The 23,377-nt window shown below is 43.0% G+C and overlaps 1 protein-coding gene across 5 annotated transcripts in view; it reads right to left on the bottom strand.

Moving 5' to 3' along the window:
• Positions 1–23,377, bottom strand: part of PPP1R21 (protein phosphatase 1 regulatory subunit 21) — a 152,138-nt gene that overhangs the window by 26,484 nt on the left and 102,277 nt on the right. For all 5 annotated transcript variants that reach the window (XM_078786886.1, XM_068131450.2, XM_068131451.2 and 2 more), the window contains 5 exons: positions 23,194–23,295; positions 14,327–14,415; positions 13,971–14,107; positions 4,674–4,766; positions 4,304–4,431 (listed from right to left, as the gene is read on the bottom strand). In XM_078786886.1, the coding sequence (XP_078643012.1) occupies positions 4,304–4,431; positions 4,674–4,766; positions 13,971–14,107; positions 14,327–14,415; positions 23,194–23,295 (549 nt within the window). The remainder of the gene's footprint in view (positions 1–4,303; positions 4,432–4,673; positions 4,767–13,970; positions 14,108–14,326; positions 14,416–23,193; positions 23,296–23,377) is intronic.

The following is a 23,377-nucleotide window of genomic DNA, read 5'->3' as shown; positions in this document are numbered from 1 at the left end:
GGCCGACGTGACTGAAAATCCGTTACTGAAAGTGGAAAAAAAGCGAAATAATTTTTCCAGTGATCAATTGCACAGAATTGCCAGAACATGAGTTGCAGATTTGAATAACAGGAAACGAAACCATTCGATTGCTCGCTCATTTAATACGATTCTGTGGCAAGTGAAATCACAACTTTTGATTGTGATACTCACTGTGTGTTGGGGATTTCAAAATGAATGACGATTACTCAAAACTATATCAAACTTTGGGCCCTGTGCTTTTTCTGGTCTTCATCAATGATCTCTCCGACTCTTGAAAATCCTCTCTATCTCTTTGCTGATGACTCCACTCTCTGCCGCTCCATTCCTCATCCCTCAGATCGGCAGTCTGCAGCCTCCTCACTCTCTGCAGACCTGGTCAAAATCACAGACTGGGCAAACAAGTGGAACATGTCTTTCAATCCTGACAAATCTCACACTCTTACGATGTCTCTCCGAAAAGACCGACTGGACAACCCTCCCATCTACTTTCTGAACAATCCTCTCCAATAAGTTCTGTCACTCAAGCTTTTGGGTCTCACTATCTGCCATGATCTTTCCTGGGAAAACCACATTTCAAATCTGGCCTCCAAAGCCAGTCGCCGACTGGGCATCCTCCGTCGTGCGAAGTCCTTCCTTGGCACACCTGCGCTCCTCACTACATATAAGGCTTTCATCCGCAGCTCAATGGAATACTGCTCTCCCCTCTGGGCTGGTGCTCCTGCCTCACACCTAGCTCGTCTTCACGCTGTTGAAACCAAAGCGTTCAGAATCATTGGAATCTCCCGCGATGAAGCTACCTCCGAGGGCCTTTCACTTACTCACCGCAGGCAGGTTGGTGGTCTTTCTGTCTTCTACCGACTCCTCTCCGGCCTTGCTCCTCCAGCTCTCTCTGGGCTCTGTCCCCCAAATATTCATACAGGTCGCACAAGATCTGCCTGCAACCCTCTTATGGTTAAACTGCCAAAATCAAGACTCTCTGCTCACCTTCACTCCTTCATTCCTCTTTTTTCCCACCTCTGGAACAAACTCCCTCACTCTCTTCAATCCCACTCCTCCCTCCAGGTCTTTAAAACAGCTGTTCACCACCATCTCTTATCTTCCCCCATCCAAAACCTTGATCTTTTCTACCCCCGCTAATTTCACCCCAAATCCACGTTTTTGAAATACCAACTTCTTTCCTGGAAGTCCTTGGTGTCCTTGTGTTTATACTTCTCCCACCCCCTCCTTCCCATGCCTCCCCCCCCCCCTTCCCACGCCACCTCCCCCCAAGCCCTCTCCCTCCCACACATTCCCGATGTCCCTGCTCTCAAATGTTGCGTTTATGTGCTTCCCCTTCTCTCCCCATCTTGTCTACCGCTCCCCTTTTTATATACTTTGTTTGTTTGTCTGTTTGATTTGTTTGTGTGATAAATGTTAGCTCTTTTACGAGCCTCGATTCTGTATACAAAAAAACCCAAAAAAAACTACCTCGTATACTGTTAACTGCTGCCGTTAGCTTACAATCCTGGGAGGTAAAATGTAGCTTCCAATCCAAGTAATGGACAAGCCGGAAAACGTTTTTGCATCCCATTGGAGACGGCATTATTTTGCGCATTCATTAGTTCCTATGCATCCAGGAAGCTAAATTTTGTGATACCGTGACCTCTGGATAAATTGAACGATCAATTTCAATGTTTTTGGATAATCGATTAAGGTTGAAAAAAACAAACCATGACACTTAAAATGTGTTTGGAAGATGGCTGAAACAAACTTGAGAAGGAATGCCATAAGGAGGGTTTCTGCTCAGTTTTGTGAAGATCCTACCACTGGTTATGGGGAAAATATGAAAATCTTAATGAGCAGGCAGTGTGCCGTGATAGGAGCTCCCTGGAATACAGCTCCGGGTTTGCTTATAATGAATCAAAACATTTGACCGTTTTCATTTGTTGTATTAACCGTATCACTAGGATTTGAGGACAAGATCGCATGATGCTTGTTATGACTCAATGTGAACTCATTTGGGCCATTTAAATAACGATCGGGCACTCACACCTTCTCGGCCCACCGACGTTGGGCAATGTGCTGCGAAATATTCTTGGAAATACACTTCATAATTTTACTCATTTGTGAAATAAATTTTATTGATCACAACATATTATTATTATTATTTCTATTTTGTATGCAACCCTGGTGTTGGGCTAGCGGCTAGGGTGCCGGCTTAGGATCCTACGATCCTGGGTTCGAATCCCGGTCGATCGCTGAATTAACGCCAGGGGGGTTGACTCAGCCTGTCATCCTTCCGAGGTCGGCTAATTGAGTACCAGTTCACTGGTAATTCCCTGTTTGTCGTTAAAGGCGGCAAAAAGGGTTGGCGTCAGGAAGGGCATCCGGCCGTAAAACATTGCTTCAAAAAAGGGGCCCGAAAAACAACAACAACCACGGTTCCCCAAAAAGGCCAACCCCCGCTTTGCGGGGAAAAATGGCCTCTAAAGGTGGTTATTTTTTTTATATATGCAGCCTGGGGCTGCTGGCCGCATCATTACTGGGAGCGCAGCTGTTCTGCTGTGATGCAGTGCCACCTGTTTGCAGGAAGGTGGTATTCATTTTGCCGACCTCAGACGGATGACATGCTGTGTCCCAACCATCCCACCTGGTGTTATTTAACGGCCCGATGCAGGCTCAAACTCAAGACCCTAAGATCTTAAGGCAGTCGCCTCAACCGTTAAGACAACACCAGGCTGATCACAACATATAATACCCCATATCATAAGATAGAGGAAGATGATTTTTAATACTGGCTACCACCAAAGGTGGCGCTATTGGAGTTTCGGTGACATCTACGTTTGCTCCATTATATTAACAAGAAGATTTATGAAGAGTTGTGCTTTTCACCCCCCAGCCCAAATTGGGCTAAGGGGTATTGTCGTCACAGGCGTCGTCCGGGCGTCCGTCAACTTTTGGTTTCCGTCAATTTCAAGGAGAACGGCTTGTCTGATTAAATCCATTTTTGCAGTGTGTGTTGGGGTTGAGTCGAGGAAGGTTCCTTTCGAAAATGGGCGCGCTGCGATTTTCAATATGGCCGCCACGGCAGCCATCCGCGCATCCGTCAACTTTTGGTTTCCGTCAATTTTGAGCAGAACGGCTTGTCCGATTAAATCCATTTTTGCAGTGTGTGTTGGGGTTGAGTCGAGGAATGTGCCTTTCGAAAATGGGCGCGCTGCGATTTTCAATATGGCCGCCACGGCAGCCATCTTGAAATTGGTTTCGGTCAATTTTGAGCAGAGAATGGCTTGTCCGATTAAATTCATTTTTGCAGTTTGTGTTGGGGTTGAGTCGAGGAATGTGCCTTTCGAAAATGGGCGCGCTGCGATTTTCAATATGGCCGCCACGGCAGCCATCTTGAAATTGGTTTCCGTAAATTTCGAGCAGAACAGCTTGTCCGATTAAATCCATTTTTGCAGTGTGTGTTGGGGTTGAGTAGAGGAAGGTTCCTTTCGAAAATGGGCGCACTGATATTTTCAATATGGCCGCCACTGCAGCCAACTTGAAATTGGTTTCCGTCAATTTCGAGCAGAACCACTTGTCCGATTAAATCCATTTTTGCAGTGTGTATTGGGGTTGAGTAGAGGAAGGTTCATGGGTGCGCTGCGATTTTCAATATGACCGCCACGGTAGCCATGTTGAAATTGGTTTCCGTCAATTTCAAGCAGAACGGCTTGTCCGATTAAATCCATTTTTGCAGTGTGTGTTGGGTTGAGTCGAGGAAGGTTCCTTTCGAAAATGGGCGTGCTGCGATTTTCAATATGGCCGCCATGGCAGCCATCTTGAAATTGGTTTCCACCATGCATGGGCTGAGGGGTTACGCCCACTTTGCGGTGCTATTTATTTTGTTCATAGCTACAATACATACAAGCCCAATTATCCTGTTGGCTTTGTGAGCAGAAATTAGTCTTGGCGTTAAACATTTGTTAATTTATGGCATGCACACAAGTTTTATTTATTTATTTTAACTCAGGAGAAAGAACCTAATATAAGGGCAAAGTATTCTTGAAAAAAAACAAATAACAACCACTTGTCGAAAATTCCACCATATTTACTCTTTTTTTCATTACCATCATGCACCAAATGGTTGCTACGTCTGGAACATGCTCAATGGAGAGTGGTAAGAGGCATTTGGTGTTATTTGAGAACTTCCTCCTGCAGCATATTCACAGCAAAGAGCTGCCAATATAATATCGTAATGGGAATACCGTAGCAGCCGCTGGTGAAGGAGCAAGAAAGGAATGCCAGAGGCAAGCCAAACCTTTTTGGTGACATTTGTAAGTGCCAGTATTGAAGAGATGACACACTCGTCTGTCGTGCGAAGTTTCTGGCTGGCTGTAGGAAGTTCGTGCTCAAAGCTTACTTTCAGGGCGTAATGCCGGCTTAACTCTGCAGAGAGTGAGTAGAGAGCCAGGATAATAAGAATATAAAGTCATGGCCACATCTGCTATCAAATGCATTAAGTGTCTGCACTCGACGGTATCAAATTTGCAAACTGTTTTTGTTACGTAACGACATGTGGAAGGTCTTCTTGGAAACCAACACCAAAATAAAACAAAGAAATAGCAAGCGAAATCTCCGACCAGAGCAATCTGCATGATTAATTATATATACCAGGCAATAATTCAAACCTTCAACAGCTTGATGTAGACTGTAGAGGGCTGCTGCAAGCTTTGTGAACACCACATTGTGGTTGTCTGGGTGCAGCTCGGCAGGGCTATTATCTGCACAACAGTAGAACAACATTCGTACTGCAATGTAGCTGCTTCAAAATGAGCAATAAAAGCCTGTCTACGGTTATCGTCACCAAAATAATCAATATAAACATTCAAAACAGCAGATCAACAAGAAAGCAAAAACATGAATTGTTCCGTTGATTCGCAGCTGTTAAAATGAAATACACTCAAAATGGCGGACATGGGTTGACAATGCATTGCTCGTTATTAATAATGGTATAATACCACATTCTAGTAATTATGCTCTCAAACCTTTGATCCTCTGGACAACATTAAGATGGAAAACAAAACATAATCAAATGGGAAAGTCATTTTGCATGTTCTTTGCCAATTTGCCAATAAAAAAAATGTGAAACAACGTGAGAAAAAGCTCTTACAAGAACATCAACTACAGTGTGCAGTAATGTACTTGTGGAACAACATAGACAGGCTGAATACCAAATACAAGGTGACACCGGACTATCCGATACGTTTGAGCTGAATCGAATACCGAATTCTGATTTGCCAGTTTTGTCATTATCAAGGTGCCCCTTCATATTAGGGAACAAATTTGAAATTTGCCCTAAGTACCGGAATGCTCTACTCTTCATGAAAGCTACCGTGAGGTCATCAACATCCACAATAGATAGCTTGCAGATGAGACACCAAGTCTAATGTCCCATTCAAAGTGATGGCGGGCACTCCTCGATTCAACATGTGGCCTGAAGAGCAGCAATATTGCAATTCAGAACCAAGGTTTCAGGAATCGAATCAAGACGAGACAGCCAGAGGGGAGTACACCACATCTGACCTTTCCTGCCATGAAACTCAATAAGTAGAACCAACCATAGTTGGGCAACCCAGATTTGTCAATGCGTCACATGAGGCACTTTAGGGGAAGAATAGTTGCAATGTCATTAATGCAACCTCAATCAAAAAGAAAAAGTAATTTCTTGAACTATAACACGAAGTGACTATAGCAGAGATTAAAAAAGAAGAAAACAATGGTGCCTTGAAGAGAGCACACAAGCAATCACACCTGCACCACACCTTGTAAGACCTCACAAACCTTTCAAAGCAGAAACATTAAGAAGTAAAAGGAAGGGAAAAAGAACAAGAGCGAGAATTGCTTTGCAGTTAAATACCAGTAAACACATCCCTTAATTTGCCTCGTTTGGTGCTGGAAAAAAAGAAGAAGCCAATGTACATAAATGAAGCAAAAACATGCGTACAGCTTATGTACTGATATAATGCATAGTGATTATATACCTGGGATCATTCCAATTGCACTGGGCCATGGACTAACACCCAAGCCAAAGACATGAGGTCTGCCGATCTGTGCCGCTTCATGGAATGGTGGCGCATTATTTAATGGGGACGGAGAGATGCCAGCTGTCCAGCCAATGGGTGTAAAACAGTGGGTGGAGTCAGGGCAGTGCAAAACTGAGCCATGTAAGATATGTGATATTTTCAAAGTTCAAAGGGGGAATAACTCTATGAAAAATTGGTGAAATGCCTCCAAACTCAAACTTGTTATATAACTTATCATAATGAAGCCATGTACCAAGTTTCAGTTGAATATGTTAAATGGTATGGAAAAAAGTCGAGAAAACCACAGGTGAGACGGATGGACGGACAGTAAACCCACAGTCCACTCTGGGTAGGGGACTAATAACAGAAATAACTACAGCAGCACTGGGTGGAGAGCATACCTCCACCAGGCTGAACAGTTTACATTTTGTATCCCACTGATAGACCGGATCTGGATTCGGACCTCAAACAAAATCGAATCGGCTTGTTCTTGTCACACAACCAACTCATCCACCAAGTTTTGTCATAACTCATCCACAACTTTTTGAAATATCGTGCTGCATATCGGTTTTAGCACGATCACTCAATAGTGAAGAATCACTTTGAAATTTTAAAAATTCTCGTATCCAGATCCGGATTTGGATCTTCACCAAAATCGAATCGATTTGTACTTGTCACACACCCTACCTGTCCACCAAATTTCGTCCGAGTCCGTCCGCAACCTTTTGAGATATCCTGTCCACAAACAAACAGAGGTTTGAAAACACAACCTCCACCACCGAAAGAGAGAGACAACAACAACACACAACATGCATTTTAAGGCCATTTTCCCTGCTAGAGCGGGGGTTAGCCTTGCGGTCCCCATGACAATCTTCTCCATTTTGCCCTATTTTCTGCATCTCTCCTTGTTAACCCCGTTGCCCGCATTTCTTCTTCCACCATCTTTAGCCAAGTCTTTCTCGGTCTTCCCTGTCCTCTACTTCCTTCTACATTAATTTCCATCACTCTTCTCAACCAGTCACTTGCATCCTTCCTCAACACATGACCAAACCATCTCAACCTGTTCCTCTTCACAGCATCAATCACAGGCTCTATTCCCATCATCTTTCGCAATTCATCATTTGTCTTCCTCTCTCTCAACGATACTCTGCACATTCATCGAACCATTCGCATTTCCACCCTTTCCAGCCTTCGTTGCTGCTCTACGTTCATTACCCATGTCTCGCTCCCATAAATCATAACACTTCTCACACATGCAGCATACACCTTTCCCTTCAGCTTCAGCGACACTCCCCTCCTCATCAGCACGCCACTCAGTTCCCGAAACTTCTTCCATGCACATCTCACTCGAGCAACCGTTGCCGAGTCTGATCCACCTTCTCCATTCAGCATGTCTCCGAGGTAGCAAAATGTTTTCACACCTTCCAGCTTCACGCCGTCTCCAAGATCCAACTCAACATTTCGTCCATCTGCAGCTCCCTCTGTGCACACCTTACATTTGAATGTAGCTGCCCTGGTAAATGACCCTCTCCGCCCACTACATTTTTGATGAACCCACTCAGCGCACATTGTACATTGAATGGAGTTCACTCCGACACCCTTCCTGCACACAGCACACGGCCACTTCCCAGTTCTTTCCACCTCACCACATGCTTTACCACTTGCCATCACCTTCGTCTTTCCGATATTCACCTTCAGACCTTTTGTCTCCATACATTCCTTCCACTTGTTCATCTTTTCCTTCAGTCCATCCATACTTTCCGCACAACACCAGATCATCTGCATACAACAACTCCCACGGTAAACCCTACTTTACGTTCTGAGCCAGCACCTCCATCACAGCTACAAATAGTAGTGGACTTAGTACTAGGGTGCATCAAACGCCCCTATGTCAAGAAAACAATCTGTCCCCAATTTTATTTTGTTCCAGTCATAAAATAAAGTTCCTATGCAAAATTTGGTAAGGTTTTGATATCATCTTCTGGGTCCACCTCAGCAAATTAGATTTTGAGTCGGTAGTATCAGTCAGAAATTTGACACGCAGCTGTTTTGAGGCCCATAAATAAAAATGAAAGGATTGACCGATTGCTACATACAATAGCTCTTTGGAAAGGTATTATTGTGCTCTGTAGCAATATATAATCATCATAGGGATAGGGATATAATTCACTTATACACAAATAGTCAAATTCATGATTTTATTGGTATAATCATATGTATTATAGATACCAGAATGATATAATTTTTATTACAGTAGAATCATATATACACAATCTTAGCATTTATCATCTTAATACGAGTACATCTGACTATGGATGAACATGAAAATAGAAACAAAACAAAGATACTGTAGTTTTCATGGATATTTCTGACAGTTTAGTCTTGAGCTGCTCGCTTTCGAAGATTCGGTTTCTCCTTGCGGTTGTGCTCAACAACTTGTAGCACATTTTGGTAGTGGTCTTCACTTCTGGCTGCTGAAAGGAAGTCAGAGCTAAGCTTAACTCCCCTTTCTGCAGAGTCATTCACCACATTCAAGGCTTCAACATTAGTCCATGATGTCTGGTAGGCTGCAGAGTTAGTCCATTCTTGAACATCGGTAACTAGAAATGCCCAGTCAAGCTTCAGATGATGAAATAGGTACCATGAATCTGGTCCAACAAAATCAGCCAGAGTGGTCTTCTCAGTCAAGTCATCAGGAAATCTGGGCTTTCCAAACCCAGTACCAAACCGTCCTTGTGGGTTGGTTACTGGAAAATCTGGCTGAACCTCCAGAAGTCTGTCTGCCAGAGCACGGCGATGGTCATGAGGAACAACTGAGCTGAAGAGGGCAAGTGGAACCATCTCTTCTGTGAGGTACCAGAGATGTCGTTTGAAGGCTTTCAGGGCACTTCTTGAGATTCCAGCATTGACAGCTTCATACTGTTTCAGTTTGGAGATGAGCTGCAGGTCATTCCATGGGGCATCGGTGACAGAGGTACATGTCATCCACCAGGAGCTGTATACTAGAGTGACAAACGTGACAAATTCTGCTGATCTTTGGCACTTGTTTTTCTGTGGTAATTGTACCTGCTGGAAGATCAGCGATTTGTTTTTCGAAGAGACATAATTTGATTGAGTAGAGGAGCTTCGCCATCCATCTGGCTTTTTGCAGTGCACCAGGACGCTTGAAGGTTATTTGATGTTCAGCTACTTCACCATCAAGGAATACAGTACACAGATCAACAAATTCCAAATAATCATCACGTCTTAGAGATTGCTCGGTGTGACAGAGTCTGAGAACATTATTTTGCCAGTCACTTGTCAAACTTGTTGCTGCTTCATTTAGTTGAGATGGATCAAATCGTGAAAGTGGTTCATTGAATGTGTGTGGAAACATTTCAAAGTTCTTGCGAAACCTTGAGAAGAGGAAGATATCTGGTGACTTAGATGCTTCAACTTTAAGATCAGTAAAAATGTGCGTAAGAATGACTTCACCAATGTGGTGTCTGCAGCCTGACCACAGAAGAGCTTTGTTAAGCCGTTGTTGAATTGTTACACAAGCTGCACTGATGTGGCCGGTGTTAGATGCAGTTGTGTCAAATGTCAAGTTGACAACATTCTCTTGGCAGTTCCATGATTCAAGTAGGTTATTAGTCAGTTGAGCAATTATATCTCCAGATTTACGGTCTGTTCCAGGCTTGTAGGATGGAACACCCAGCAGCTTCATATCAGTTTGAGAACCCAAAAGCACAGCCAGGCATTCTTCAAAAGTGTTTTGGTTAGTTAAGCATGGAAGCAGCTTTGAGTCCCAGTGCAACGTAGCAAGCTTCGGAGGTATCCATTTGTCCTTACAGGTAGTAGCAATATGCTGTCCAATTTTGCGTCTTGATTTATCTGCTGTAGCATATGATGTTGACACCTTCGCTACATCCCCTCCTGTTTCTTCAATAAGAGCTTCTGTGAAAGCAGCCTGTTGGGTTGGTGTCATCTTCATCCTTGTTGCCAGTGAAACAAGACTGGGCCTCTTCAGGATGTCATGTGGAATGAAAACTGATGTGCCAGGTCTAACTAAACGATGATGACTTCTTGAGGTTGTTGGTGTGCTTGTTGAAGGTCCAAGAGTTACTTCTTCATCACTGTCACTAATATTATACACAGTGGTTGTAGTATTTATGTTGAACTCCAGCTCCATACTTGCTCGCCTCTCTGATTCTTTTTCCTCACGGTTCACTTTACGCTGCATCTTATCTGCCAACAGTTTATCTTGGCAGCCAAATGTTGCACAGCGATCTGTCTTCATAGATTCCAGGAATGCTAAGTCTTCAGGATTCTTGATGTGAGAACTAACATCATTGGGCCACAAGGGAAATGTCTCCATAAATTTCATCTCCATTTGATTCACCTTTGTGATGCTTGCTGGAGTTGTTCTTCGGTTGATATGGATTGATCTAAGCTTGGAATTATCATCTGCAAGTTTGATAATTTTCTCAATAGCCTTGCGTTCAGAGATGATAGGAATATTAGCCTTGCCATAAAATGGTGTCACTTTCTGCAGTACAAGTTTTGCTGATTCCCACCGAGAGCGTCGTTCAAGTTTGCCATCTTCCGTGTGCCACATGAAACAACGTAGTACTTGTAAACAAGTTGGAAGTCTGGTGCCATTGATCTGGGAATCTTGTTCAGTTATGGCACTTCCAAGACCAAACACCTTGGTGGACTCTCTTGTTACAACAGATGCTTTCTTTACTGTGCCATCCATTGTTTTATCTGAAAGAAAAAGGTAGTATTAGTAACAATAATGTCATTTCATAATTATGTACAACAAATAAATCAATTATCCAATTTTATTAGAGTATAGCCTAATAATTGTTTTAATCATCTTGTCTAGTTAAAAGATCTCTGTAAGGACAAGATGACTACAACATTCAGGATATTCTTTAATTTATATATTATATTTTAAAAATACTCTTCATTTAGCTTTATATCCATATTTTGAAAAAAATCATTATTTTGACTATTTGTATATAAATGAATTGTATCCCTATCCCTATGATGATGATATATTGCTACAGAGCACAATAATACCTTTACAAAGAGTTATTATATGTAGCAATCAGTCAATCCTTTCATTTTTATTTATGGGCCTCAAAACAGCTGCGTGTCAAATTTCCAACTCTGATACCACCGACTCAAAATATGAAATGGTGAGGTGGACCCAGAAGATGATGTCCAAACCTTACCAAATTTTGCATAGCAACTTTATTTTATGATTGGAACAAAATAAAATTTGGGACAGATCAATCCAACATCTTTTTAAAAATAGTTGGGCGTTTGATGCACCCTACTTAGTACGGACCCCTGATGCACTCCCACCTTCACCTCAAACTCACCACTGTTCCCGTCCTTCGTCCTTACAGCTGTGCGCGCTCTTTTGTACATTGCCATCACTACTCTGATCAACCATTCCTCCACTCCTAACTTCCTCAATGCCCATGTCAATACTTTGCGTGGAACCCTATCGAATGCTTTCTCCAGATCAACAAACCCAAAAAACAACTTCTTCCTCTTCTCCATGTACTTCTCCTGCAACTGCCTCACAATGAAAAGCATGTCTGTCGTTCCTCTTCCTGGCATAAATCCAAACTGCATTTCGTCGATCTTCACTTTCTTCCTTATCCTCCTCTCCAACACCCTTTCCAATACCTTCATTCCATGCTCCAATAACTTTATCGCTCGGTACGAGCCACACTCCAGCGGGTCACCTTTCCCCTTGTATAGAGGGACGAGGGTACTCAGTTCCCAATCCACTGGAATGCGGCCTTCTTTCACCACCAGATTACAGATCTCTGTCATTCTCTTCACACCCCAACTTCCTGCTGCCTTCAACATATCTCCCACAACTCCCGTTGGCCCTCCGGCTTTTCCACTCTTCATTGCTTTTATCGCTTCCTCAACTTCCTTCTCAGTTATCTTCTCTGCCGGTCCTAAAACTGGGTTACTCTCTATGTTGCCATCCCATTCATTCTCTGTATTCAACAGCATTTCCATATATCTTTTCCATCTTCCTTTAATTCCATCTGGGTCGACAACAATTTGTCCCACTTCATCCTTCAAGCAACTCACCCCCATCACATCACACCTCTCTTTCGCTATCTGCTTTGCAATCCTGAATACTGCTTTCTGACCCTCTTCCGAATCCAAGCGTTCTCCGAACATTTTCCTACATGCCTCCTGCGCCTTTGCTACCTCTTTCTTTGCAGCCTTCCTGGCTGCCTTATAACTTTCATGCTCTGCTGTTTCTGCTCCCGTACCCTTCGCCTTCTGCCACTCCTTGAACTTCTTCCTCTTCTCGTCGAAGAGAGAGAGAGAAAAAAAAAGGAAATATGAAGAAAAAAAATCTGATGATGGAAAAATAATGTAAATGCAGTAAATTCATTTTGAAGAATTGATATAAACATTCCCTTTCCACCCCCACCTCCCTCACAGACTGCTCAGCGATAGTGATGGTTATGACGAAAATAACAATTATATAATATCGATATACAGTCACGTGAAAAAGTAAGTACACCCCATGTAAAGTTTTGACTTTTTCAACATATTTCAACATACAGCTATTCGATCTTCATTTCAACAATATTGACAGATAAAGGTGATATAATATAACAAATATCATGAAACATTTACATTTTGTTGTCCATTGTATAATTTAAATTAACATAAATGCAAATTTCGCATGTGGAAAAAGTAAGTGGTGGTCTGTACACAGTGGAAAGGAATTCTGTACAAAGTGCAACTATGACATACTTTTCTGGTCTGTTGCTTTGACACCTTTTAACTTTTAAATCCTTCCACTCAGTCACATTTGCTGTGCCTACTCCACAACTATTTGGCTGGCATCCAACTAATCTGCTACAACCTTCTCCAAAACTCAACCCTTGTAAGCACACTTCTCTTTCACCGATTTTGAAATATTGTTCGTTAATAATATTTGCAAAACGGGAATCACGAAAACATTAACTGCAGCCTGAAAACCAGGTGGCACCAGGAAATGGTCTACTGTGCCAAACAAAGACATACTGATAGGTGTCACGAAACTGACATTTGTAATATACATACAAATCAGGTACTTATGCTGATCAGCGGAAGAAGAATCATACACGAGGCCAAGCCGTCATCGTTCAGCTGTCAGAATGGATGAAGATTTATTTAGCTGAATGCAAGCTTGATGCCATGGAATTATACGATTTTGCATTGGCTTCACGATGCAGCCATGGGAACTGCTCAATTTTCCATGCAACTTTCACAGAGTGGAATCATTTCAATGTATGCTGGCCTCGAGATGCGGGATTTCTCCACTTGTTCGACACTAGTTTGATCAATCTTTTTCTTTTATTTCTCCTGCTGTTTATTTGCACCAAGTTGTTAATATATCGTTACGACATGATTTGCCACTATAATTCTTGTTCATTGCATGGAATTTCTTATACTGTACTTCTTCTTCATTCGTAGGCAGCACATTGATGAATCGCCTTGCCCATGACACACCAGGATGACAGCTTACAGCTGAGTTGGAATTTGAACCCAGGCGAGACAGCTTTGAGGTGAGTGTGCGTACCTCTAGGCCATCCTGTCAGCCCTATATTGAGACTCCACAGTATGCTATAATATTAAGTCTTACTTCAGAATACGACTTAGATGACTGATTTTTGCATCAACTATGACATGACCAAACAAGAGACAAATTAACACAGGATATGGGATGCGAACCTGGAATCCCAGCATAATGAGGTGTGTGCTCAGATAGGAACATGAAACAGGAAAACCTTTTTCAAACCTGAGTACAAATCATAGGTAAATGCATCCTTTTGATCACCCGAGTTCAAATGCAAAAGCAAAACACATGCATACTACGGACATACGTACTTGAGAGGGCTAAGAGCGATATGTAACTGTGCACTTTTTGGAAGGCAGTCGTGAGCGCAGCCATGTCTTTCTGTAGATCGCGATTCCGCGCACGTAGAGCCGTGGTGCACAAGGGAGACATGCACTCCTCATCAAGACTGCTCACCACAAATTCATGAAAAAACGTAGCAATTCAGGTCCGTGGTGGCTGTCCACGGATTCAATTCAAACAGGTGGCTACAGTACTTTCAGAAAATACATTTTCATAAAGCATTCAAAAAAACGATATCACAAGGATTTATGGAGAATAAATGACAATGATTAATGTATTTAAGGATACAAACAGTAAAGAGGTATTTTTCTCTGTGATAACGCACCTCTTCAGCTGGTATGGTAACAGCTTAGCCAGGTAGGACACATAGGTGGCAAAGCTGTCAGAAAGCACTTTCAACAAGGTAGCAGTTTCCTAAAAGGCAATGGAAAACAACAATGTTAATGAACAATTATTGTATCTGTTGTTATCAAAGGCTATTAAAGGTCAAAAGAAAGAGAAGAAAATGAGCATAACATGGTCAAGGAAGTGCAATTTCAAGACTAAATAATCATACAAGAAACATTAAAGGAAGTTTAAGCGGCTCACAGAAGGGAAGTGGTCGACTCGGTTTAACTGTAATTCCATGAAAATATTCCTCAACATTACGTCCAAGAAAAACTGGGGTAAAAATAAATATTCATAAATAATGAAATGTTCTATTTTACTTTTGTCTTTGTCACTGTCTCACCCTGTCGCTCTGGAAGGATCGTCAATCTAACGCACCTATATATCTCCAAGGTCGGCCACTGGAAAAGGTTCAGTCTCTTGAAATTCTATGTTTCACCAACAGCCATGACCATTCCACGGCCAACCACGTAGCACAGCTGGCCTCCAAAGCTAGCCGCAGAATGGGCATCCCCTGCTGATCCAAGTCTTTCAGCTACTCAGTCTACAATGACTTTGTCTATCGCTCAATAGATTAATGCTCTCTCAATAGAGTGTTGGCAATAGAAGCCTGGTGTTGGCTTAGCGGTTGGGGTGCAGGCTTGGGATCCTAGGATCCTGGGTTCGAATCCCGGTCGATCGCTGAATTAACGCCAGGGGGGTTTGACTCAGCCTGTCATCCTTCCGAGGTCGGCAAATTGAGTACCAGCTTGCTGGGATGAATGATCCCGCTGTGTACCCCGGTTTAGAATAGGTACACCGTATCGCTGCGCATCGTAAGAGGCGATTAAGGGTTGGCGTCAGGAAGGGCATCCGGCCATAAAAACATTGCCTCAAACAGGGAACCATGAGGTCATGGGGCCCGCAAGGCTAACCCCCGCTCTAGCGGGGAAAAATGGCCTTAAAAAAAAAAGATCATTCATTCATTCATTCATTCAATAGAGTAATGTGTGTGTGTATGTATGTGTGTGTGTGTGTGTGTGTGTATGTGTGTATGTGTGTATGTGTGTGTGCGTATATGTGTGTGTGTGTGTGCGTGTGCGTGTGCGTGTGTGTGATTGTGGTCGGCACTGTCAGAATACAGAAAACAAGGTGTGGGAAACGGAGGGGAAAGTGCAGCTTTGCACGCAAGAATGAACACACAAAACAGTCTGAATTTTTCAGAGAAATCTTTGATTAACAGGCAGAACAACCTGGATTTGTGTGCAAGACATGCTTCTCAAACCTTTTACTTGTAAACGCAAATTTTAAACTACGACACTCGATTTTGCATCCCACTGATAAGCCGGATCTGGATCCGGACCTGAATCAAAATCTAATGGGCTTGTTCTTGTCACTTTAACTTTGCGAAACTATGCGAAACTAGAAGGGACTCCCCATGGACAATATTTTATTGCTAACTCCGACATCATAGGTCAAATAGTATGGCAGCCATATTGGATTAAAGGAAACAATTTGGACATCATTTCCCCCAAAACTACTCAACAGAAAAATTGAAGCTTGCCACAAGTTATCTACTCCCCATGGGGAGTACATATAGGTTGACAACGTTGATGCCATCGGGGAAGTGGTATACAAACCATAATTGGTTGAATTTAAATGATTGCCCAAAAATCCAACACTTCATGTGTCTGATACATGACCCGATGTGAGTGAAGAATTAACTTTATGATGTACATAAAACATGCCAAGAAACTATGTCACATAATAGGGTGCATGGATGATACAGGTATATGGGCCATAATAGAAGCGTGTTCAGTTAACAATGGTATGTTTGTTCAGAATGAATGCGAGCGGTGAGATTATGTGCACTACGAGTGTCATTCTAGTTAGATAATAATTTGAACAGTCAGACCCCGACATTCGCGGATGACATGTTCCTGTAAAATGCCGCGAATGTGGGGGCATTGTTTGAATGGAGGATATATTTTTTTAATCAATATGGCCTAGGCTCATGGAAGAGCAATGACACAAAACAAATCAGGACACACCATAACAAAGGGAACAGCAGGAGAAAGGGGAAATGCCAACAGCAGGGTGGAGGGGGGAAAACAAGATGGACAGACAAACAAGGGATGCAGGTAACGATGAGGGGTAAGAGAGAATGCAAAGGGTGGACAAGATAGACACATAAGGAAATTTTTTCGGAATGGTGGAGGGTGGTTTAACAGGTGTAGAAAAGATCAGGACCCGAGATGAAGGATGACTTGAGATGGTGGTAAACAGCTCTCTTGAAGACCTGGAGGGAAGAATGAGACAGAAGAGATTTTGAAAGGTGGTTCCATGGGCAAGAAAAAGAGGATTAAATGAATGGTTCTGGATTTAGGCCGGTTTAATAGGAGGGGGTTGCTGGTGGACCGCGTGCGTCCGACAGATACCTGAGGGGGACAAAGCACGGAGAGGGCAGAGGGTGGAAGTGTTCACAAGTCAGCACCTTGATAAGGCCCCACCAGGTTTTCTGAGAGAGAGACATGTTTTCAAGCTCATTCTTGAGATTGGACAGATGTTATTTTCTGGCAGTCCAGAGAGTAGACACACTTGTTGTGAGGTTTGTTGAATGATCTGAGGTTTTCTTCAGTTGAATTTGCCTTCCAGAAGGAGAATGCAAGTTGTTTTGAAGCAACTGCCTCACCACAGAATTTACAGCACCAAGAGCAGGAGGATGGGTAAGATAATTGAAGAGATGGGATAAATCTGTGCAAAAGAGAGCAGGTTTCTGTGGAAGAATTCCCAAGATCAATTAATATCAGCAGTGGTAGACATAGGAGACCAGTCCTGATGCATATATGAAATTTAAAAAAAGAACAACAAACACACACACACACACACATATATATATATATATATATATATATATATATATATATATATATATACGTATATATATATATTGTTGTGGATATGAGAATGGTTGGTTTTTTTTGTTGTTGTAGTGTAAATTGTTGTAAAGATCACCCGTTGTAAATGTCATGATCCTTGTAAATACCTCCGTAGTGTAAAGGTCAAAGGGCATCTCGGTAGTTATTCCATGAAACACCACATTGCAGGACCCGATAAAACCCTTGTTCAGTAGCTTATATCTTATTATGTGTCTTAGGGTAAGGCCGTGTCTCCCATTAATTTAAATACTCCATTACACCAAGTGAAATAAGAGTAGATCCCCTTTCATTTCATTTCAATGGCCAACTGCATTTTGGGCGGTTTTCTTCAACCACCATTGGCCACGAGGCAAGGTTGGGGAAGAAAGGCGTGCCCGCCCGTCGTCATCAAGGGCGGAGCCATAGGGTCGCGCGACCAACCAGGGCCGAGGTGAGCACACCGATGGGCGTGACCTGAAGGCCGGCGGCTTAATCGCTGGAGGCGTTATAAAAGCGCGGGCGCAAGAGTGATGAGGCGCGCGTCGAGAGGTCCATGACAAGAGCTGAGTTGGTCGTCAGGGGTGGTCAGTGGTTGCGTTGAGTGGTTGCGTTGAGTTGTCGGTGGAGAGAGTGGTTGGACCAAGAAAGAGAGAGGAGAGAACCCGTCACGCCAGACCCCCCACCAGCGCGTCGGCTCCACCAAGCAGCTCCGACCCGTGATCCCGCGCACACGACAGGCTCGGTGGCATCAGCGGCCGTCGAGGTCCAGCCCGACGTCCCGTGCGGGATCAAGCTCCAGCCAGCTCCGTGCCGTCCTCCCCCTCCAGCCACACACCTCCTTCCAGCCAATTCCTATCATCATTCCCCGTGTGAGTCGTCTGTTTGTTCTGTCCTGGGTAGATAATTAAGTCAGTATAAGCTAGTATTTTCCCTGTGTCTCTAAAAGCTTCTGTATATTATTTTATTATCTTTCCTTCTCCTTGGTTACTTTGAGCCTGTAAATAGTAATAAATAGTAATCGTATTTCAAACCTTTCTTTGCCTTCGTCTTCCTTTTCTTCACATCCGTGTCGTCTTAGTCTTTTCCCGATTGAATAGCGGTGGCGCGATACGGCCAACGTTTGGGTAAATCGGGTTTAGTCGGGGAACAACTGTTCGGCCGCAGTTATACCTCCGCTCGGTAAAAATAACATCCTAATCCGCGGACCACAACAATATATATATATATATATATATATATATATATATATATATATATATATACTAGCTTGGCTCGGCTCGCGAAGCGTTGTTACTGAGGAACGGGCTTATTTTAGCTGAGAATAATGATTGCCTGAGTTGCTGAGTTGTCATGATTTACACCAATCATAATACAAACAATTATTTTGCACAAATGTATTTGTTGTGTTTGTGATATTACATTTTTATAGGCAATTTAGGTTGAAGATTCAGGTTAAATGTTTTTTTTTTTTCAAGAAAGAACCCCTCAGCACATACATAGGGGAGGGGTAGGTGCAGACTGGAAGTTTGGGGCGATTACACCTCACCACCACGTAATTCAAAACACCTCACCACCAAGTAATTTAAAACACCTCACCACAAAGTAATTTAAAACACCTCAAAGCCATAAAACACGTAATAAAAATACCTCACCACCACGAAATTGAAAACACCTCACAGCCATAAAACACGCAATAAAAACACCTCAAAGCCATAAAACACGTAATAAAAACACCTCACCACCACGAAATTGAAAACACCTCACAGCCATAAAACACGCAATAAAAACACCTCACAGCCATAAAACACGTAATAAAAACACCTCACACCACAAAATTGAAAACACCTCACAGCCATAAAACACGCAATAAAAACACCTCACAGCCATAAAACACGCAATAAAAACTCCTCACACCACAAAATTGAAAACACCTCACAGCCATAAAACACGCAATAAAAACACCTCACAGCCATAAAACACGTAATAAAAACACCTCACCACCACGAAATTGAAAACACCTCACAGCCATAAAACACGCAATAAAAACACCTCACAGCCATAAAACACGAAATAAAAACACCTCACAGCCATAAAACACGTAATAAAAACACCTCACAGCCATAAAACATATAAAAAAAACACCTCACAGCCATAAAACACATAATAAAAACACCTCACAGCCATAAAACACGTAATAAAAACACCTCACAGCCATAAAACACGAAATAAAAACACCTCACAGCCATAAAACACGTAATAAAAACACCTCACAGCCATAAAACACGAAATAAAAACACCTCACAGCCATAAAACACGTAATAAAAACACCTCACAGCCACTAAATTCAAAACACCTCACCACCACGTCATTTAAAAACACCTCACCACCAAGTAATTCAAAACACCTCACCACCACGTAATTCAAAACACATCACCACATAATTAAAAACACCTCATCACCACGTAATTATAAATACCTCACCACCACGTAATTCAAAACACCTCACCACCATGTGATTTAAAAACACCTCACCACCATATGATTTAAAAACACCTCACCACCACATCATTTAAAAACACCTCACAGCCACGTGATTTAAAAACACCACACCACCACGTCATTTAAAAACACCTCACCACCACATAATTCAAAATACCTCACCACCACGTGATTCAAAACCACCACGTTATTAAAAACACTTCACAACCACGGAAACAAAAGTTTGAGGGAGTCGTTAAGTGACAACACAGACACTGCCCAGACGTGTAGACATATAGATAAATGACTGTACCCGAGATGCCGTTTTGTCATGGCTTAAACTTTAAACCAATCATAATTCAAACAATTATTTTGCTTCCAGTCTGCACCGACCCCTCCCCTATGTATGTGCTGAGGGGTTCTTTCTTGAAAAAAAAAAACATTCAACCTAAATCTTCAACCTAACTTGCCTATAAAAATGTTATATCACAAACACAACAAATACATTTGTGCAAAGTAATTGTTTGTATTATGATTGGTGTAAATCATGACAACACAGCAACTCAGGTACTCAGATTAGCCTCAGCTAAAATAAGCCCGTTCCTCAGCGAGCCGAGCCAAGCTAGTATATATATATATATATATATATATATATATATATATATATAAAAATATATATATATAGTTGCGGTTTTTAGAACCTTCACTTTATCAAATTTAGTATTAAAATCCCTAATAACTCCCGTGTACATTTCCCCTTAATTGGCTGTTAATTGTTTGCACCTTAGTTAGTCCATCGCATCACGTAGCAAATAATAGGCTTCCCTCATCCCGGTGTGTACCCCGGTTTAGAATAGGTACACCGTATCCCTGCGCATCGTAAGAGGCGACTAAGGGTTGGCGCCAGGAAGGGCATTCGGCCATAAAAAAAACATTGCCTCAAACAGGGAACCATGATTGTCATGGGGCCCGCAAGGCTACTGCTCCAGCAGGGAAAATGGCCTTAAAACGATCATTCATTCATTCATATTCCTCAATAGTTATCTCATTATTATATGTCAGTATAAGGCTCTGTTTTTCCACTAGTTCATTGCGTTGCACCAAATCAAATAAGGCAGAATTCCCTTTCAATTGCCCCAAAAACGCCATTGCCAACCGCATTACCAACTGCATTCGCCGCCATGCCATGTGCTCTAACTCGGGGAAGAAGGGTGTGGCCCCACCTCGTCATCAGGAGGAGGAGTGAGCCAGCCCCGATCAACCAACCAAGCATGAGGGGTTTGGCCTGAGGGTGGAGGAAAGAAACTTCGAGGAGGTTCAGGAAGATTCGAGGGTGTGGCCTATAAAACCCCTTGCATGAGCCCCCACCAAGAGATGATTGAGGGAGGCAGATGATTGAGGGAGGCAGATGATTGAGGGAGTCAGATGAGTGAGGGAGCACGAACCAAGCACTTTGGAGGAGAGTTCTGTGGAGAGGTGACCAGTGTTCTGTGAAGAGAGACGCGCAACCTGCGGGAGTACGAGTGAGGGAGACACTGTTTCCAACCAGCCCCTGCGCGCGCGCAGCTTTGACGCGCTGCTACACGGGAACCAGATTGCGGTGGAGTCGGTGGCCGTCCACTTCCAGCCCCGACGTCCCGTGCAGGATCAAGCTCCAGCCTGCGTCCAGTTGAACCATCCTCTCCTTCCAGCCATTCGTTCCTGCCTTCATTCCCCATTCGTGTAAGTCTGCTCGGCATCTGTCCTCTGTGTTGTCTGCGGCATAAGTTAAGCTTGTTTTAAGGATTGCACTGTGTCTTCTTCTTCTTCTGTAAATTACTTTCGTTTCTTTCCTTCTCCTTTGGTTTCTTTGGTTGTGTAAATAGTAGTTAATAAATATCTGTTCCTCCATTCTTTGATTTCTTCTTCCTCATCCGATCGTTTTAGAGATTTCCACATTGAGTTCCTATAGTGCGATTTCGGCCAACGCTCAGGATCGGGTTGGTGATTGTTAAACGGCTCGCGCCGCAGTTCGCTTCGCTCGGCGCAACCAATCAAATTACACTGCGGCACGGGCGGGGGTGTTTCCTTGCATCCCGGAAGGCGCCGGTACTTAGGTCATAGGACGGATAGGCCTAATACCCTACCCAGCGCTGACCGGGCATGACATCATACCCTCAGGGTCGGCGACGACCAGTATAAAGGACAAAGGGTTAACCCCCCTTGGCAAGGGGAGCGCCGTCGTCCAAGATCCGTAACAATACATATATATAACCATGAATACGCAAATCGTGAATGAAGAAGCAGGGTCACATGTTATAAACCGTGTTGAGATTCGACTGTATATACCGTAACTAGAACCTGGTGTTGGTGTTTGGCTAGCCTGGTGTTGCCTGGTGTTGGGCTAGCGGCTAGGGTGCCAGTTTAGGATCCTAGGATCCTGGGTTCGAATCCCGGTCGATCGCTGAATTAACGCCAGGGGGGTTGACTCAGCCTGTCATCCTTCCGAGGTCGGCAAATTGAGGACCAGTTCACTGGTAATTCCCTGTTTGTCGTAAAAAGGCGACAAAAAGGGTTGGCGGCAGGAAGGGCATCCGGCCGTAAAACATTGCTTTAAAAAGGGGACCAAAAAACAACAACAACCACGGTCCCCGAAAAAGGCCAACCCCCGCTTGCGGGGAAAAATGGCCTCTAAAGGTGGTTTTTTATTTTTATTTTTATACCGTAACTAGAACGGCACTCAACGTTGCCATGTCAACCGATATGTCCCCGCCCACATTATGACATCAATCTCCATACTTGTACTCTGTTTGATTGATATCGCTTTTAAACAGCTGTTCTCAAGTATTACATGTTTACCTGACATGACCTCTGACCTCTTACTTTTTATGCAGAAATATAATCAGTTCATCTTTTCATCATAATATATATTCAAACCAAGTTTGATCAAAATCCCATCACCGGTTCAAAAGTTATCACGGTAACAGTGACCCCAAAATCGAATCAGTTCATCTTTACCTCATTACACATACCTGCCTCCAGTTTGACTTAGATCCCTTCAGCCGTTCTCAAGTTAATGCGGTAACGAAAACCTATCAAGGACGGACGGATAGCCGGATGGACAACTGGAAAGCATAATGCCTCCTGCGAATTCATTGGCTGAGGCATAAAAATATCAGCACACTATGTACATGGAAATAGTCGATTTGCGTGTTGTGCAACAAGCTCGGACGTGCACTCGTGCGTCACTCGCTCAGACTGTCACTCATGTCGATGTAAGCTCAAAAGAAGTACGTGCCGTGAACAACTCTGTGACTTTAATCTGGTAGAGCAGAGGCAAAATTTGGGATGAGACGCCAAGGCATAAATCTTCACAAACATTTTAAATAAAACATATGTAGTTACAGTTTGTAGCCCAACTTGTAACGTTTGAGAAGATTTAGTTACTCACCAATGTAGTCATACCATCTTCTGTTATACTTTCAAGAAGCTGCCAGAGTCTCTGTTCAATTGGACGTACAAAGGATGCGTTTTCATGCAAGTGATGACAAAACTGCACAAAAGACAACATTTCACGAGCTTGAGAATGAAAGCAGGCCTAACTTATTTTTCAGCTTTCCTCCTCATCTTTCTCG

This window comes from Myxine glutinosa, chromosome 11 (genome assembly GCF_964187855.1).
Source record: "Myxine glutinosa chromosome 11, kmMyxGlut1.1, whole genome shotgun sequence".
NCBI lineage: Eukaryota > Metazoa > Chordata > Myxini > Myxiniformes > Myxinidae > Myxine > Myxine glutinosa.
This window is presented reverse-complemented; position numbering and strand designations above follow the sequence as displayed.